The sequence below is a fragment of the Xiphias gladius genome, chromosome 16 (genome assembly GCF_016859285.1).
Source record: "Xiphias gladius isolate SHS-SW01 ecotype Sanya breed wild chromosome 16, ASM1685928v1, whole genome shotgun sequence".
Taxonomy (NCBI): Eukaryota; Metazoa; Chordata; class Actinopteri; order Istiophoriformes; family Xiphiidae; genus Xiphias; species Xiphias gladius.
Genome location: NC_053415.1, coordinates 27211536 through 27228025, shown reverse-complemented (window position 1 = coordinate 27228025; position 16490 = coordinate 27211536). Strand labels below are relative to the sequence as shown.

General features: G+C 43.7%; 1 protein-coding gene across 3 annotated transcripts; it reads left to right on the top strand.

Annotated features, from left to right (window-relative positions):
* The first annotated feature begins 5179 nt into the window (after positions 1–5179).
* On the top strand, positions 5180–14470 carry esd (esterase D/formylglutathione hydrolase). 3 transcript variants are annotated; one of them, XM_040149258.1, is made up of 9 exons: positions 5180–5349; positions 7002–7077; positions 7256–7344; positions 7969–8067; positions 9173–9297; positions 9391–9510; positions 10277–10375; positions 12311–12478; positions 14024–14470. In XM_040149258.1, exons 2-9 carry the CDS (start codon positions 7010–7012, stop codon positions 14102–14104), a joined length of 849 nt encoding a protein of 282 aa, XP_040005192.1. In that variant the 5' UTR covers positions 5180–5349; positions 7002–7009; the 3' UTR covers positions 14105–14470. The 3 variants fall into 3 exon arrangements, with proteins under 3 accessions (XP_040005192.1, XP_040005191.1, XP_040005190.1); XM_040149257.1 differs by having other exon boundaries at positions 5180–5354; XM_040149256.1 differs by lacking the exon at positions 5180–5349 and adding an exon at positions 5365–5755.
* The last annotated feature ends 2020 nt before the right edge of the window (positions 14471–16490 follow it).

The window sequence follows — 16490 nt, the reverse complement described above, 5'->3', positions numbered from 1 at the left end:
ACATAGCACAGGTGTTTCTTTTTGTCTTTGTCACACACATGTAAAATTTCGTCGGGCACACACACACACACAGACACACACACACACACACATATATCATCATTCATACATAACCCAATCCTGGCCATTAGCAGGTTATTGGATTCTGATTCAGCCCGATTAAAATCACAACATCCTGACTTGTACTGACAGACTAATGATTGGCCCCTCCCATCCGTCACGTGTGTGTGTGTGTGTGTGTGTGTGTGTGTGTGTGTGTGTGTGAAGACAGCCCTGAGGCCTGTAGAAAACCCTTTTCACACTACTATGCAGTAGTGTGAAAAGGACCAGGAGTCTTCTCTGCCTTTTCGCCCCTGGTCACCGGTTCCTCTGTGCGAGTTCGCTGAACCTGTGACGCACATTCCACTCGACTCGCGATGGACCAGTTAAAACAAAAAGGATGAAAAAATGTAAATATTGTTCCGCACATTCTTCTTCCTTGATTAAAACCTGGTGCTTGCATGACCCGCAACGCATCTCGACCACCAACAGTTCAGCTGGAGATTCAGGTGTGTGATGCTAAACTCACTTCTCTCTAACTCCACACCCTCAGGTTTCTTTACTGTTCACACTCGAAGTCTTCCGACCCACCTGAGGACATTAAGCAGACTCCACACGGCTCCCTCTGGAGACACTCAAGGCTTCACACTGCTGCTTTCACCCAAGCAGCAGGCTCCCCAACACCTGATGCGGACCATCTCAGAGTCATACGCGCCGGTAACACCTTTTGGAAAATAGGTTTTGTTTACTGTCCTACCGGGAGTTTGCAGTGAGGTTTATATCCTACTAATCTGTTTTGACAGTAATGTCGTTTTTGAGGGATGGTGGGCGTAGCAACTGCAGGACTTTGACACCAGCGGCTGAGGTTCACATCCTGGGTCCTGTGTGTAATTGGGTTCAGGAAACAGAAGCACTCTGGTTAGGCTCAGGGAAAGGTGGTGGTTGATAAAGAAAACACGTCCTTTCGACTTCTCATGACCCTGATCTTGAGCTGTGAGGTCCTAAACAAAACCATAAAAAGGTAAATAATGCTTTAGCTGTTCTGAGACTGTGTTGCAAGAGTGGATATTGTACATTAGGAAAAACAAATGAAGTAGGTTGTCAGTAGTCGATTTGCAGATACCCTCAGTAAATGTTTCCTCTTCACGTTGACTGAATTATCTACTCGGCGTTAAGTTTCTTACAAAAGGTATTTGCTGTTGCAACTTAGCCGTTTATGAAGGTGAGAAAAAGGAATCATTTCCATCTCTGTGGAGTCATTCTGCAGCAAATTCAAACGGATTTATTTCCATGACATTTTAAACCAAACGAGCGAGAAGTTTCAAATGTAAACTTTGTGTCTTTGACAGCTTCGGCATGGCTGTCTAACAGGAGACCACTGTTGAGGAGGCTGCGTCACAGCTGAGCAATAACTCGAAAATGATGCTCCCCCCGTGTCCTTTGTATACCATAGAGAAGCACGGCAGTAACACCGCCATGGTTTCTGTCGGGCTCAGTTTTTTATCTCGTCCAGTCATGGACTGATGTCCAGATCGTGGAAAACCCACGATGAAAAGAAACACACTTGTAACACACCGAAGTGTGCAGCATGGCCCCTGATTACATCTAGATACTGTATTTACGAACTGATGTAATGTGAATAATGTGCCCTCAGACAGCTCAGCTCAGGAAGGACCCAAACCCCACAAACTCCCTTTGTGCCTTGTTTTCCGTTTAGCTGAGCCAAGAAAAAAAGAAAAAGAACATAGGGCCGCTCCAGCTTATGCATGGTAGATCATCAAGCGTCCATTTATTATTCATACACTCATCAGACACTTGTGACGAGGGACATGTCGTCTCCAGACGGCTTGTCTGAGACAGAGCTGCCTGGCTGACACCACACCAGCACAGAAACCTGCAGCTTAACCATCCAGACAGGCGCAAACCTACATTTTACTGACCAGGAATTCGTAAATGCGTCTGCTCTTGTTTGTGTAGGCATTCGGTTGTAAGAGCTACTGGTTTTGGAGATCCATGTCCACGGGAATTTTAAAGCAAGACTTCTGGAGCATGTCTCTGTGCACCAATAATTAAAGCTGGGAATTACTGTTAAAACAGGTCTAAAGCGAAGTTGTCCTCCTGCAGGTGCCCGAGCTGAAGCTGGAGGCTCAGGATGGACTACCAGCTCGGGTCGTGGCCCGACAGAGACCGGCAAAGACTGGCAAAGACTGCCGGAAAAACGAAGAGGAGTAAATAAAAGAACTTCTGTGTCATTAAGTCTTTATGGTTGAAATGCAGCTCAGTGAATCATTTTACGTGCAGCAACCCCACATCCCAGCGAACAGTGATATCTAACAATGGGCCTCATTCATACACAGGTTTGATGATCATTTGCAGACGTTATGGAAGATTCGACCCATTAAAGTGTTTTCAATATTCTTCATCAGGTCTCAAAATGGTTCGTTCTCGGCTGAAACACAAACAGCCCGGTGGGTAACTTTATATCAGATGAGGGCATAAAACAAAAATGTCACATTTAACATCAGCTGTCGTACAGGTTGTTGCTAAATACTATAAATAAATGAGGACATTTTAAAATAAAACATAGTTAGCATGCCTTCCAGTGAGTCTTTCATTACTGTAAACATTGGCGATGAAAGTTAATCCAAAACATACATTTCAAAATAAGTTACTGTAAAGAAAAAAGTCATGATATTTGATTATAAAGTTAGAATATTAGAAGAAATAGTTGCTTTTTCAACTTTTTTCACGTGAATTTCTTACTTATTTCTTTAAATTTGACGACTTTTTTTCAAAATCAGCTATCAACCAGATATCACCACCTTACAGTTTTTTCCTCAAAATATTTCGACTTTATTCTCGTAACGTTACAACTTTATTTTCAAAATATTATGACTTTTCTCAAAATTACGACTTTACATGAAACACTGACTATTTTCAAAATCCCATTTCTTTTTTAAATCAACATGTTTTTGAATGGGGATTTGATTTACAGGAGCAGTCCTCATTGTCAGCCCTCCACTCCCACAGTCTGGGACGACAGCTGTCCCGGAGCCTCGCTCACGGACACTTCAGCAGGGTGGATTTTGGTACGTGCACCCATGTCCAGTTGACGGACACTGGCTCTGAACTCCGGAGGTTTTGTTTCTGCCTCCTGATGGACCGTGCGAGTGAAAACAGCAACGTGAGATAAATTCTGTTTTCACTGGAATCTTCCCAGTGCACATGGGTGGATGGCTGCAGGCATAACCATAATCAGGTTGAGAGCAGGGACTGTATTTGAGGAAGCTTAGGGGATTTAATCACTTTTTTGGTGGGAGCGGGTGTGGGGGAGGACTGGTGGGGGCGGTGGATGATTTGACACGGTCTAATTTAGGAAGCAGCTGCGGAGACAGGCAGGACACAAGCACCGGTGTACGGTGTGCAGTAGTAAATAATTCACATCCCCAATTCTGCTCCGCGGACGCGGCGAAGGGGGGGAAGCGATGATGGGGAGGGCAACGTGGAGGAGATGGAGACTGACAGGGAGGGAGGCAGGTGGTGTGAAACGTAGACTCGCAGACCGGCAGAGATGCAGGGAAACAGAATCACGCACAAATACAGGTACAGGCAGAGAAACAAAGACTGATTTGGTTTGAGAGAAATGAGGTTTTCTGCAGAATGTATCAAGGCAGGAGGACAGTCATTTAATTCTACTGCTTTACTTGCTTTATCACACACAAACTGTTTTATTTTTTTGAAAAGCGGTTACCAGTGGTTACAGACGACCATGTTTGAGGACAGACTAGATGAGAGAGGCTCAGTCCGGCAGCTAAACGGCACAGTGCTGCTTTCGACGAGGTTTTCATCAACTCTGCGGTGAAGTTTTATACCTATGTTCTTTTGGAAACACTAAAACGTTTGGCCACAATGAGTTCTCTCCGTGGTGGAAGATGTCTTCCGGCCAGGCAGTAAGAGTTCTCCAGACTCCAGTCACGCGCTCATGGAAAATATACAACACAACAACTCTTTACTTAGAGGCACCGAGATTTATCATCAGTCCTGGTGTCTGCTTGCCTGCCTCATCTGCTCCCATCTACTTGGCCTCTTGTCTGTTCGTCACATTGTGCCCTTGTTTGTTTGCGAAACATGCTTTTGTTTTTACAAACTGCCTGCCTTGTGCATTTCCCTACGTCTTACTCGTTTTATTCCGTTGTCCTCTGATTTTCCGCTTAATGTGTCTGGTTCGAGCGACAACGGTTGAAAACTAGACATTTGACCAAGACTGGCACATACAGCTGTGTTGATCAACGTGCATTACTCCTGCTGAAAATGGTAGGGTAAATAATATCAGCCAACTCATTCATGGGTATAATTAGAGCATTAAATAATACAGTGTGTTATATCTCTAAATGCCTGAAGACAAGCTTGTCCCTCAGTAAAACAACTCTAACAATGTGCATCCTCCCAAAAAGACATGTGCTCTTATTACTGTCAGACTTTACCCAATGATTTTACCTACACTAATAGAAAATACTCACTTTCACTGACACAAATATTTGTCTCTTTTTTTCCGTAAACGAGCTTGAAATATATATTTAATATCCAGTGATTGAAAGTAACTAAGTACATTTACTCAAGTACTGTACTTTTTGAGATACTTGAGTATTTTCCATTTTATGCTACTTTACATTTCTACTCCCACTGCATTTCAAAGGGATGTATTGTAATTATCCTGACAGCCGTAGTTACCGGTTCCTTTTCAGATTACGATTTCACATTAAAAAAATGTTAATGTTAATACACACACACACACACACACACACACACACACACACACACACACACACACACACATATACATATACATATACATATACACATATGTATATGTATAAATGTGAATATGTGTGTGTCTGTATAAATCAAAGATGAGAGAAAAGACCAAAAACTGAAGTTTATCTCTTACAACATGTGTGAAACCCTTCATTCGTCCGATTGATTCATTCTGAATGAAACCTGACTTCACACTTTCTGTCGTACAAACACTCAGAATAACCGTTTGTACCTGTTCATAGTCCGTTTTCTCCTTTTCTGTGCTTGATAATCCAGCCCTCGATGAGGGGAGACATAAACACAAGGTTCGCATGTTCCGGATAAACACCACCGCCATCTAGCGTCTGACGGCGTGTCACGTTACGTCTCGGACGTAAACTACGTCAGCGCGTTACCCCTGACGTTTCTGAACTCTGGACCTTCTGGACTGCACCGGCGGGGAAGTTAGCGAACGAGTGATTCGGGCATAATATTCAACAAAAATACTGTGGTTGAGTAAGGTACGCCAATGCGAGTTACGCTGCTACTTCATTTGCTTTGCCACAAGCGACAACGTGCTTTAGCTTCACGCGGTTACTGGTAAATGGCAGTTTAGGATTTTAACATGAGCTAATTCACCTTGCTAACCCACGAACTCTGCTCTAAATCCGACCAGTTGGAATTTCCTGTGCTCATAAACTAGGTTTAAAGATAGTCCAGCCTGTAACACGTATTTTTTCCGGTTTGGACGGCTGTTTGGGGCGACTCGGTACACGGGAGATGCATCTGGCGGCTCGTTGTTTGAATGAATACTCGTTTTTCGTACGCGCTTCAACGTGTTATTTTCATCGAGGATTCACATCGTCTGTGGGACAGTCTTGCGTTCATTTTCCTGGTTCTCTAAAGCTGTGGAGAGTTAACTGTTAGTATTCATTCATTCATTCATTCAGTTCATATCATAGTGTCACTGTTTTCTGTCCATGTGAACCGGTGATAAATCCAGCTTGTATCATGCAAAAAATCTAACTCTTCCAAGGCTTTTAATATATTGCTGAGCTAAAAATGCATTTAACCTCCAGTGGGAGTGAAAATGTCCCCTGTTTACCCAGAGCACTATATTCATATTCTGCTGTTTTGTTGGATTCACCAAATTCAGAGTGTGAAATGTGACACTCAGTGTTGGTTTCAGAAGTTTCCCCACAGCACAAAAAAAAAACCTCCATAAATACCCTGCTTCCTGTTAAAAGCCCCCCAGTGCAGTGCTTCACCTTCGCCCCCCCACCGTAACAGACACGTACATTACTGTTACGGGAAACTATATCACACCTCATCCGCAGATCTTTGGTTTCTCCAGAAACATCCTCATTGACGCTTTCAAACAACTTCCAGCAGTAAAGACAATGCGTTCAAATCCACTACGAGGGAAAATATAAAAGGCAAACAGGTTGTAGTCAGACATTAAAATTAGGCATTTGAAAGATAACAAAATGTCTGCGACAACACTACAAATTTCAAAATTATTTTCAATAATTTGTAAGTTTTTGTCAAACTCAAAGACATAGTTCACTTGAACAGAACAGCCGACTCTTAAAAGGAGTTGTATTTATAGTTCAGGCACCTGCAGAGGAACACTCACATTTACACCTCGTCTGCACGTTCATCCCATTACTTACCTCTACACTCTCCATATATAGCGTTAATCTTTTCAAAGAGCGATTGTTCACCTTTGATAATGTAAGTAATCTTTTCAAGATGTAGATTTATAGACACGTCTTTAATCCACTTAATGAACTTTGGTTTACTGGTCGAGAGTGAGGTAACTCTTTTTTTGCAGGCAGTAAGAAAAGGCAGCAGAAACTTCCCTACGTGTATGATTCTCATGGTGTAAACCTTGTATTAAAACTTAGGCTAGATCTTTTAGTTTTAATCTAAGTTTTGGAGGCTGAATCTGACACTAAACGAGCTGATACACGGATGCTTCTCTCGGTGTAGGTGTATTTGGAAATCTGACAACAGACAGTGCCTTTGCTCAGAGTCTTGATTTGAGATCAGCTGAAAACCCTGTCAGATCGTCTGGGACAGCGCTAGTGTAATATGAGTTTCAGGTACAGGTAGTTTTACCAGGAAGAGACTGCTGTTGTGCTCATTCTGCTGTTGTCTCTTTACAGCTCAAGAGATGGCTCTCACACAAGTGTCCTCCAACAAGTGCGGCGGTGGCTTCCAGAAGGTTTTCGAGCACGACAGGTGAGACCAGGGAGTGTGTTTAAAGCGCCAAAGTAAAAGTTTACACACACGTTTTCTGACACACATGTGTGGCCTCAGCTTCAGCAAGTAGAAAGGGTTTTTCACATGAGCAAGTGAGTGTTTTGATGTGTGGAAAAGAAGCTATAAGGCCATATTTGTTTGTATTTCCTCCATGCAGCACCGAGCTGAAGTGTAAGATGAAGTTTGCAGTCTACCTGCCTCCCAAGGCTGAGACTGACAAATGTCCTGTCATGTACTGGCTCTCTGGTGAGTCTCCAGCCTGGTATCAGAGCTTCACAGGGTGTCTGTTGATAAATGAGGGAAACAACAAGAAAGGAAGGAAGGTCTGTTATTCTAGCCCTTTATGACTTTGCGACTCTGTAGCACGTAGTGAAGACTTAAAAGCACATTTCACAAATAAATGGTTTTATTTCAAAATAAACTACAGTGTTGAATGAACATGTCACCCAGTGCAACAGCGTGACTCAATGATTTAAGTTACTGGAAATAATGGAAGAGTAAGATACAACAGGCTGATAGACACAGAGTTCTGGTTAGTAGGACACATTCAGTGATGGTTTGGGTCTTTTCATGCGATTTGTCGACAAGGAGAAAAATAGAGAATATTGTCAGTCTTATTCTTTGATAGGTATCTGGGATAGGAGTCTGATTTTTCTGCAGTCCACTGCTTATACCTGTTTCTTGTCAGTTTGGATTGAATATCAAAACCAAGACTAGTTACCTTGAAACAGGTTTAGAAATCTGATGCAAATGGTGTCTGACGAGGAAAAATAAGGTTTGATCTTCCTAAAATGTGATATTAAGTCTTTGGAATCATCCTTTTGTCTTTGTATTTTAAGCACACGTGACTTTGACTCTGTCTCTCTTCAGGCTTGACATGTACAGAGCAGAACTTCATCACCAAAGCTGGCAGTCAGCGCGCTGCTGCAGAGCACGGCATCATCATCGTAGCTCCTGACACCAGCCCACGTACGAAAACACACACACACACACACACACACACACACACACACACACACACACACACACACACACACACACACACACACACACACACACACACACAGGGTCATCCAAAGCACCTTTACTTGAACATGAGTGGAGTTACATTTTGTGTGGATGGACAAAGGGAGTTTCGATGGATTGATTCTGCTCACCGACCCCGTTGTAGAGTGGAACTATTCCTATTCAATCTACAGATGTTGTGATATCTGCATCCACAGAGTTGAGCTAAAGTTCAACCATCTGCTGTATTTCACAAATAATATGTGAATCAACAAGACCGAGGGGTTTACAGCCACTAGCAGCTCTATGAGGCTGCACTGTACTAAGGTAATGACAGCATGCTAACATGCTGATGTTTAGGAGGCAACGTTTCCCATTTTCACCATCCTACTTTAGTGTGTTAGCATGCTAACATTTGCTAATTGTCACTTAACACACAGCACAGCTGACGCTGATGGGAATATCATTAGTTTGAAACCAAATATTGGACAAAGTGAAACTTTAACACGCTTGGGGAAAAGTTGGGACATATTGTCGAGTCAATAGGATTCTTCCTCTGGGCACCATGAATATCTGGGGGGGGGGGGTCATGGCAGTCCACCCAGTAGTTAGTGGTGGACCAATCAACCGACCTTCCCTAGGGCCAGGCTGCTAGCAGGGCTAAAAATCTTAGCGATCCCTTTGAGGCTTGATCATAGTTAGGTTTTGAGATGATGCTGTAGCCTCACCGCTGGTCTGCGTTGGTGTGAGCTGCGTCGGTTCTGCTGGTCGACCCGTGAAAAGCTGGAAGTCACGAACGTTACGGATGACGACTTACAGTTTTCTCACAGATTGAGTGACTGCACAGTGTTCCTGCTTGGAAAAGAAATTACATGTACATTTCATTACATTACACCACCTGCATAGAAAACGCATCCGCACATAACAACACACGTGGTTTCATCTTAACGACAGTCTGAACCCTCAGCCACATGTGAACCACAGGCAGCGAAACAGGGAATTTTACTGTCAACTCAACAGTTTGAGTCAAGAGTCAACAAAGCGCTTTGTAACCGCCGCCCTGCTTCAGGTGGCTGTAACATCGAGGGGGAGGATGAGAGCTGGGATTTCGGCACTGGAGCTGGTTTCTACGTTGACGCCACCCAGGACCCCTGGAAGACCAACTACCGCATGTACTCCTACGTCACAGAGGAGGTGGGTTGGATCTCTGTCACCCGCTCACACGAAAAGCCCAGTTTCTTTTTCAGCCAATTAGTGTTCTTGATGATCTCTCTCTCTCTCTCTCAGCTCCCCAAATTGATCAATGCCAACTTCCCCACCGACCCGGACAGGATTTCCATCAGCGGTCACTCCATGGGCGGCCACGGGGCGCTCATCTGTGCCCTGAAGAATCCTGGGAAATACAAGGTACTGCATGTCACTTAACAAGATAAGAAGAATAATAGTAATAATCTTTATTCATAGAACACTTCTAAACCCACGTTACAAAGTGCTTCACACAACAAAAGCTCTAAAACAAACAGATCATAAAAGCAGTTTCTGCACAGAGTGACAGCAAATAAAACAAATAATACCAGTTACAGAATAATTCAATAAACAAATCAATTGTTAATGATTAAAAATCAAGTTATATCAGGAAAAGCTGAAAAGCTAAACCTTTTTCTGTGGTTCAGCATCGAAATGATCTGCTGCGTTTCTCAGTTTCCTGCTTGTCTTGACGTGTCTGACCTCAGGGCTCATTAGTTTTGACCTTAATAAAGAAAAGAAATGTATCAGTATTGATTTTGAATATTTAAATAGTTTTGAAAATTCAATAAAAGAAGTAAAACTGACCCCAAGTTGATTCAAATCTGATCATCATAAACACAATTTGCAGCATAATTTGTACATTGGATATTTATTGTGTATTTCAAGACTTGGAGGGATTCATGTTTCCCCTCACGCACAACTTCATGTGTATAAATTTAAATTTTGGAGTCACAAAATATCACGAGGTTCCTCCAACAGGACCTTGAGTCCGGGGTGCCGGTGCTCTGGGGTTCTCATATATCCTACTGATAATTGTCAGACTCTGAGGCTGTTGTGACTCAACTCAGCCGAACAGGGTCCAGTATCGACAGAAAACACTACAGCTTAGTGATGATGCTGACGTATGGTGGTCTGTCTCCTGCAGGCGGTGTCTGCGTTTGCCCCCATCTGCAACCCGATGCAGTGTCCCTGGGGACAGAAGGCCTTCTCAGGATACCTGGGCTCTGACAGGTCCTCGTGGGAGGTAAGAACGCTGTGGTCCTGACCAGAACTGTAGTAATTATAACCCGAGCCTCTCATAGTGAGGACCCCGGTCCCGTCATCCTCCTCCCACAGAGCTGTGACACGTGTCAGCTGGAGGAAGTTGAATCCAAATCCCCGGAGTTTTGATTAAAGCTGAAATGAAATCAGAAGTCCAGTCCAGTCCAGTGCTTTCGAATCAGCTGTTAGTCGATTAACAGTTTAGTGCATTAACAGAAAAGTAACCAACTATTGTGATAACTGTTGAATATGAAAAATTGCTGTAGTTGCTCTGGTTCCAGCTTCTCAATCGAAGGGATTTACTGCCTCCCTCTGTCATGTATAATAATGCACTGAACATCTTTGGATTCTGGGGTTTTGAAGACGTCACCTTTGCCTCTGTGGGAAGCTGTGATTAGCATTTGTCCCAATTTTTGACATTTTATCGGCCGAATGATTACCCGTCCAAACAATAATCATCGGATCAATGAAAACGATCGGGTGGAGGCAGAATAACGTTCGAAATGAGACCATCTGCATTAGTGCTGTTTTACTCTTTGATGGGACTCTCTTGAAGGTTGTGACGAACAGGTGTGAAACAGATTTCATGAACTTTTCTTTAAACACAATCGAGACTGATCTTTGCACATGAATGAATCGGAATTTTCCTCATTCAGTCTCGTTTCCGTCTTCTGTTTCTCTCTCAGAATCCAGCAGTGTGGACTAAAATAATAATGTTGCACAGTCACATTCAGCTCGTATTCTGAGGCAGAGGGACACTGACACAGACATGGATTTTTGTACCGGGACACCAACTCACTTAATCTGACTCAGACAGCTGGAGTCTCTCGCTGGCTTCAGCTTCAGCTTCATTTTCTCAGACTCGGGGGAGTATCCCTCCAGAGCCACGGGAGACGCCGCACAGCTGTGTAGCACTAGCCGTGATGAGTAAACTGACCTTGGGTATAAAGTAGGTGGAGTCCCCCTTTATGTCATGTTAAATTATAGTCTGGTTATCTTTAATAAATGGAAACGGTGAGAGAGACCGAAGCAGTGCTGGATAATTCTCCAGTGTCAGCTGAAAGATTCCTTCCTGTCACTCACATTTCAAATTAAACACTTGGTATCCTCTGCCCTGTAAACACGGCACCGAGTCTCTGACTTTATTTTGACAGTAACGTGTTGGACAAGCATGTAATGGTGGAAGTATCAGATTCCCATCATCACCACCACCGAGATCCCATCAGTTGGTCTGTCCCCCGGAAATTCACAGGAGCAAACGAACAGCTCTTGTTACAGATGATTTCTGAGGTGGAACAGTTTCTTTGTTATTGGAACAGAATTTCTAATGATGGAATAAAAGACTGGAGCAGGTTTGAGTTTATAGATTGTCAGTTAACAGGTAAAATCATCTGCTGTCTTTCTCCCAAAGTCTCCAACGTGCTGAACTAGAAGATCAGACAAGACAAAAGACGACGAATCTTTATTGATTCCCAAAATCAAAATTTAATGAAACTCTGTAGAAATAGCAACTGGGAAACACTGAAAAAATAAAAAAGCTACATACAGCATTGTCGTGTTATCGTACACAAGTGTGTTTAATGTGCGAAGCGAACTACAGGACAATAAAATAGACAGTGATAAATGTGAGTGTAGTATGACAGATACCAAGTGACGTAACACGTAGTAAGGTGCCAGTAGTCAGTAGTGGAAACAGTTGGATAATAAAATACACGGTGATAAGAAGGAATGATACAGAACAAACCGGGTGACGCGTGTTACAGTAAGAAAACGTCCGGCGTTATAGTTCTGTACCGAATCACAATAACAGTATGATGAGGACATCCAGCCAAGCTCGATCTTGTTTTAAACTGTCTGTGCAGCAGCTGTTTGATCAGTATTAAAGGATCACATGACTTGTCGCATGCCCCCCCCTCAGGCGTACGATGCCACCGTGTTGGCCGGGTCCTACTCCGGTCCTCAGCTCGACGTCCTCATCGACCAGGGCCGGGACGACCAGTTCCTGTCAGCCAGCCAGCTGCTGCCCGACAACCTGATCGCCGTCTGCTCCGAGAAGAAAATCCCCGTCGTCTTCAGACTGCAGCCGGTCAGTTCCCTTTGGTCCTGTCAAAGTAAAAGCACTGCATCTGCGCTCTCATTGTTTTCAACTAAAAGATGAGTCAGTTGGTCTGATGTAATGTCAATCGTGACAAATGACCAGATGTTAGTTCAAAGCGATGTGGGAACCCTCAGCGGGTCGTAACAATCTGCCAACAATAAACTCTGAGAGTGGGATGAGAAACTCAGTTGAAACGGTCTGAGAACCAGGACTTTATAAAACCATATTTGACCTGACCTCTGGCCTTTAAAATTCAATTCAGTTCAACTTTATTTATCCCTGTAAGGGCCAGTGTGTGCAGCCGCTCGCCACCCAGATCAGACACACACACATGCAAACACACAGTAGATAGGAAAGAACACACTCAGAAGGCAATAAAAAAAAAAAAAAAGAAACTATACAACAATCAAGGCCGTATACAAGCATAAAAGCATCAATAGCAGGGATGTCGTCCTCGTTGTGTTGCTGTCGGTGCAGAAGAGTTTATGAATTTATCTTTGCAACAGCATCAATGTTAAATCAGCAGTAAAAGGCAAAGGGAGTTTAGTGGTAACCGGGTGCTGCCACCATGTGGCCCCACAAACAAAGTGCATTTGTTCCCGTCGGTGTGTTGAATGTAAGTGCACAGGTAAACATTGCTGATGTTTATTTGTCACCATTAAACCGACAGTGTCCGAGTCTTGAATCCGGATCCCACAGTGCATTTACAGAAACACAGAGGGAATGTCACATGAAAAGAGATCACTTTTGCCCTGGTTGACAACTTTTCATGTTTTTCCTGCTGTAATCAGTCCTCCGGTCCATCCCTTCATAATCCACAGTCCTCGCCGACGGTATCCGCACTGAGAGTCAGAGCCTCTTAGTCCAACATCTCTGCTTTGTGTAACGCAGATGAAACCTCGTTAACTTCAGCGGGACTCTAGAGAACACTTTACACATAACGAGGACTATGGCTGTTATTGCCCATCGCCACCGCTGGAGGCCCATTAAACAGGGTGAGGATGATCGCATCAAGCGAAACCCGTGTCAATGTCCAGATGGGCACCTGACTATTGTTTAAGACGGACTTGAAAAGTTGTCACCCTGTCCTTTACAGAGGACAGAAGTGATCTCTTTCATCTCGTCACCTGCTGATGGCCTCATATCTCCTTTGCTCGTGCGTGGTTGACTCATTATCCAGTCTTAGGCCACGATACACGTTTTAGATCTTGGTCATTTTAACTATATATTTAAAGTTATCCGAGAAACAAGCATTGGAGAAACACTGACTTTGACGTGAAACCGATTTATTCAGTGTTTTCACCAGATTTAGTCACCGGGTCCGAGGAGACCTCCGCGGATAATTCGGCTCCCGGTAAAAACCTCCCGAACCACTGACACTGAAGGAATCTTAACCGGGGGAAACTGACTGCATTGACGGCAGCGGTGGTGAAGACAACAACTCCCATGATCCCACGCTACTCCGCGACATGACCAAACTCCAGATTGTGTGCGCTTGCATTTCTGACCGTAACGTCTTGTTTCCTCCCGCAGGGCTACGACCACAGCTACTTCTTCATCTACTCCTTCATGAACGACCACATCAAGCACCACGCCAAGTACCTCAACGCCTGAAGTGCCACCGGAGCACGAGACTCTTTCGGACATCGTCAGTCCACTTCACCTCGGCCCCTCCGCTCTGCTCTCTCCTGGTTTTTATTTTGTCCTGCGCAGTTCAGTATAATCATTTCAGCTGTAATGAAGTAGATGTGGTCAGTGACACTTCAGCCCAAACGGCACGTAGCTAAAGTCTCAAATAGGAAACGTTTTCTTCTCTCTCTCTTTTTTTTGGTTTTTCTTTTTGGAAGTTGAGGTTGGAGCCACACGTCTCGACATCAGACACCTGAGGAAATGTCCCCGTGTCCCGATAACCGTGGATTTTTTTCTGACAGAGCTCAGACACAGTTGTATTTTTCAGAATAAAATCCTCGGTTATTCACGTTTGTGTTTTGTCCTTTTTGAAGTTCGGTGACCTGCGCTGTGAAGGCTCTAACGAGCTGCACCAAGAGGTTTCCTTGATGCTGTCGTAGAGTTCACATCCTGAAAAAAAAAGGCTTTACGTTTCATTTACAGAAGTCTGGAGTGTTTTTTCCTGCCGTAGACGGTAACATTAGTTATTAGTTATACGTTGTCTTCTGTGGGAGACGTGCGGCCGCCGGGAGACGTCCTCCTCCTCTAAACTCTCCGTGGGTTCGTCGTGACCGGGGACTGAGCTGCAGGAGGATGTTCAGTCCTGAGCTTCAGTCAAACACTTTCACTGCTGCTGCTACAGGAGCCGGGGGGTGTGATCTCTTTGTATTAGTCCGAATCTTGGCTGCAGCGTTCTGGATAAACTTGAGTCTTAATCTGGTCCCTTCATTTAGTCTCTGTCTTGCTGAGATTCAGAGGAGATTGAAACCACTCGTCTGTCTATGAGACGCTTAGCTTAGCTTAGCATAACGAGAGGAAACGGCTAGCCCGGTCTGTCCGAAGGGAATAAAATTCACCCGCCAGCTCCTCCGCAGCTCACTGATGAACTCGCTAGATCTTGTTTAATCCAAACGAAAATCAAAGAGTAAAAACGCTATGGTTTTATGTGTGTATGCGACTTCCTGAGGTTCGTTATTGAGCTTTGGAGCTAAGCTAACTGCCTGCCGGCGCCATAGTTACCGTACGTGCCAAAATATTCCTTTACGTGAGCGTAGTTCAAAGCACAGGTTTTCTCTCTAGTCCTGAATCCAACTGTGACACAGAAGATGGTACATTTTGTTTTGAGGTCCGTACAGAACATTACAGGCTATTTGTAAAATGTTTACGTTAGATTAAAAAAAAGTAAAAACACAATTAAAATAACCATTTAGTAAGTTGCCTGGACGGTAATAAGCTGGTGCATATTTATATTCTATAAAATGAATAGATTTTATAGCTGCAAGAATAAGTCGACTGACACTAGAAAATCCTCTACAACACACACCAGACTTCAGAGGAAAAAGGTTCAAATTTACAGTCGTGACGGGCCCCTCCCTGGCCTACGCCCCATCCCTCCACCGTGATCGGTGCCGTGAATGGTTCTTTTGCAGCAGGACACCGGTCCTCACACCAAAGACAATCAAAGAGCAGACACTGATTTTAGGCTTTGATGGACATGTTGGATTTTGGCTTCTACATTTTATTTAAAAATCGCGTAAGGTCGAGTTCCTTCAGTCGGAACATCCTCCGTTTTGTGCATTTCCACTCCGTCTGCGCAGTGACCCAACAGAAGGTGCGTTTGTTTTGACACATGAGGTCTTTACTGATAAAGTGATGAGAAATACAGTACAGTATATACAGTATTCACAGCAGTTAAGGCGACATTAAAGGGACATTTCATGCATGTAAATTTGAGCTGCTGTACAACAAATTACACAAAAGGTTCACAAAGAGTTACAAAAGGGTATGTTACATCAAAATCTCAACAAACCTGAAAAGAAGTCACATAAAAATAAATTTCCTCCCAGTCAGAAAAGTACAAAAATGTGAGTACAGGCCGTTTCTGGACAGTATGTACTGTATGTACAAGAGAAGAGACATAAAAAAACAACACTGCTTTGTGTTCAGCAGGCTTTTCACCGCACATTTACACAATTTACATCAGCGTCACATTTCTCGCAGCGAAACTCTCTGTTCTCTCTTTTCAGATTAAAGGTGATTTAAGGTTTTCTCAGTTGCCAAAACAAAGATATAAATACAGAAGTTTTTAAAGTGCAGATTCTGTCGGGGGAAGCAGCCAGTTTGGTTTTATTGCTTTTCCCAGAAACACTGTGACGATGCGATGTGTACAGAAGCGAGGATATGAGTCAAATCCGTGATTAAATGAAGGAAGGCGGATACAGACGACGGACGAGCAGAGGGAAATTTACAGACTTCTACATTTTTTTCTCTTTCGGACTTCAGCATCTCTGCGACGCGACGGCCGACTCGACAATCCTGACATTTTTGCTAT